Source organism: Triticum dicoccoides, chromosome 2B (genome assembly GCF_002162155.2).
Source record: "Triticum dicoccoides isolate Atlit2015 ecotype Zavitan chromosome 2B, WEW_v2.0, whole genome shotgun sequence".
NCBI lineage: Eukaryota > Viridiplantae > Streptophyta > Magnoliopsida > Poales > Poaceae > Triticum > Triticum dicoccoides.
The window spans coordinates 213,159,113-213,161,358 of NC_041383.1; the positions used below are offsets into that span (position 1 = coordinate 213,159,113).

Genomic DNA, 2,246 nt, shown 5'->3' on the forward strand with positions numbered 1-2,246 from the left:
TACAGGAGCGAGATGGACGCGATCACGCCTGAGCAGGTGAATTGACATTGCATAAGTTATTATCATGCTTCCATCGTAACTCGATATCAATTTTGCATTCTATCCAATTTTGTAGGTTGAATGGGAACCGTATGGAAAAGGAGAGAGTTTTGGGAACCCTATAGAGTTCAGGCTGAATCCGATGTGCACTAGGGATAGGGATCTCTGGCATATGTGGTGTCCACTCATATGCAACTGGGCGGTTGAGCTTCACATGCCACATCGGGTGTACCGTCAGTTTGGTTTGTTCATGCCACACCCACCGGAGTTTGAGGACACGGATATAGTGCTACACGCGTAAGATATAATCAACCTTGAGCAATTAGCAGCTTCTCGGCGGTTTCGATGATGCTAATATTATGTTTCTAACTTGCAGGTTGGATAGGAAAAAGCAGCAGAAGATCAAGGATTGGGCCAAGCATCACAACAAGTATGTCATACAGTGGGCGCTTGCTGTGGAGCAAGCTAGGGCTGGAAAACGAGCCCAGCTTCGTGAGCACTGCCCGATTGCGTTCAACAACTATATCACATGGTTTCTAGGCGTCACCCGTGTGGAGATATGCAAGCCGGCGTATGATGATAAGATTTTGGAAGAACCCACCGTCTTTGATGAGGTAGCCCAGCACCAGTACAATGCATTAGTCAGGAAAGGCAACTCAGTGATCCCTGCGGGGCCAATGATGAACTTTGTGGTATGTGCCCTTTTTGCTTTTCAATTCGCAATATTCACATCTTCACTTGCCTAACACATTAATACCTTTTCTGTTCATAGCATGCCCAGATCAAGAAAGCAGCTGATGAGACCGACACTATTCTGGAAACAACCACGGATGGCAAAAGCGATGGGGAAGGTGCACTTCGAGCATTCATTAAGGTTCACATCTCCTTCAAACTAGCACTTAACATGTGTTGCTACGTTTGATGTCTCATTCACTTGTTCATGTTGCAGCGCCAGGGCCAAAAGTTAAGGCGGCTGTCAAACCTTTTCGGTTGTCGTAACCTCGAGTATGTATCACCAGAACGTTCTAGGTCGGCGACACCATCAGATCCAACTTCTGGCCATGCTAATCCTTTGGACGATGAGGATGTGGGTGTGGTCACCCAAGATGTGGGTGTGCTCACCCAAGAGGTATGGCCTGAGGTTATATATCCAATTGTTGATGCATTGCTAACTATATTCTCACACACGGTCTTTCCATAACTTTTGTGGATGCATAGGTTCCTGATGATATGACCTTGGGGACCTACAAGGTTCGGTCTGCATACGAGTTAAAGCCTAGGAAGGGAATCACGAAATACACACCTGAGGACTTCACCCAAAGAGGCAAAAGGACGGTCGGCACCTCGCGGATGGCGGCTTTGGACGACTATTTGGATGACGATGTGGATGACGATGTGGATGACGTGGAGGAACCGGATCCAGAGCCGGAGCGGGTTCGTCTTCCTAGGAAGGTGAAGAAGATACCCTCCAAGAGAGGGGGAGGAGCCAGCAAGCGTGAAAGGAACTAGTCGTCGTTCTCTTTTAGTAATGGTAGTAATGGTAGCTATGTTGGTGGTAATGTCGAACTTGTCGTGATGGTCATTGTATGTGTTGAACTCTATGTTGGTGGTAATGTCGAACTTATCATGATGGTCACTCTATGTGTTGAACTCTATGTTGGTGATAATGTCGAACTTGTCGTGATGGTCACTCTATGTGTTGAACTCTATGTTGGTGGTAATGTTTAACTTAAATCTCTTAGTAATAATTATTCTGTGATGCAACTATCTGTGATGCAAAACTGGAGCAACAAGGAGCAACAGAACGAAGGAAAAGTTACAGACCTGTGTGGCGCCTAGCCTGGAGGCGTCACACTCCATAGTGCAACGCCTAGCCCGCAGGCGCTGCACTATGGAGTGTGGCACCTCCAGGCTAGGCGTCACACATGTCTGTTAGCTATCCAGAGAGCAACAGAAGGTAGGCCTCCAGTTTTGGCCAAAAAATTCGCTAAGTTTTTGTGCAGCGCCTGTAACGGAGGCGCCACACACCATAGTGCAGCGCCTAGAGCAGAGACACTGCACTATGGTGTGCGACGCCTCCGGGCTAGGCGCTGCACAGGTCTGTAGCATGACACACATTCTGTTGCTCTCTGGATAGGTACAGACCTGTGCAGCACCTAGCCTGGAGGCGTCACACACCACAGTGCAGCGCCTCTGTGCTAGGCGTT

The 2,246-nt window shown here is 48.2% G+C and overlaps 1 protein-coding gene across 1 annotated transcript; it reads left to right on the forward strand.

Moving 5' to 3' along the window:
* The first annotated feature begins 253 nt into the window (after positions 1–253).
* On the forward strand, positions 254–1,646 carry LOC119360791. The gene is made up of 5 exons (XM_037626288.1): positions 254–336; positions 416–731; positions 812–913; positions 989–1,168; positions 1,258–1,646. Exons 1-5 carry the CDS (start codon positions 254–256, stop codon positions 1,546–1,548), a joined length of 972 nt encoding a protein of 323 aa, XP_037482185.1. The 3' UTR covers positions 1,549–1,646.
* The last annotated feature ends 600 nt before the right edge of the window (positions 1,647–2,246 follow it).

Coding starts and splice junctions, on each gene's coding strand:
- LOC119360791 (XM_037626288.1), top strand. CDS start 254: ATGCCACATCGGGTGTACCGTCAGTTTGGTTTGTTCATGCCACACCCA. Junction 914..988: donor CACTTCGAGCATTCATTAAG/GTTCACATCTCC, acceptor TTCATGTTGCAG/CGCCAGGGCCAAAAGTTAAG. Junction 1,169..1,257: donor TGGGTGTGCTCACCCAAGAG/GTATGGCCTGAG, acceptor GTGGATGCATAG/GTTCCTGATGATATGACCTT.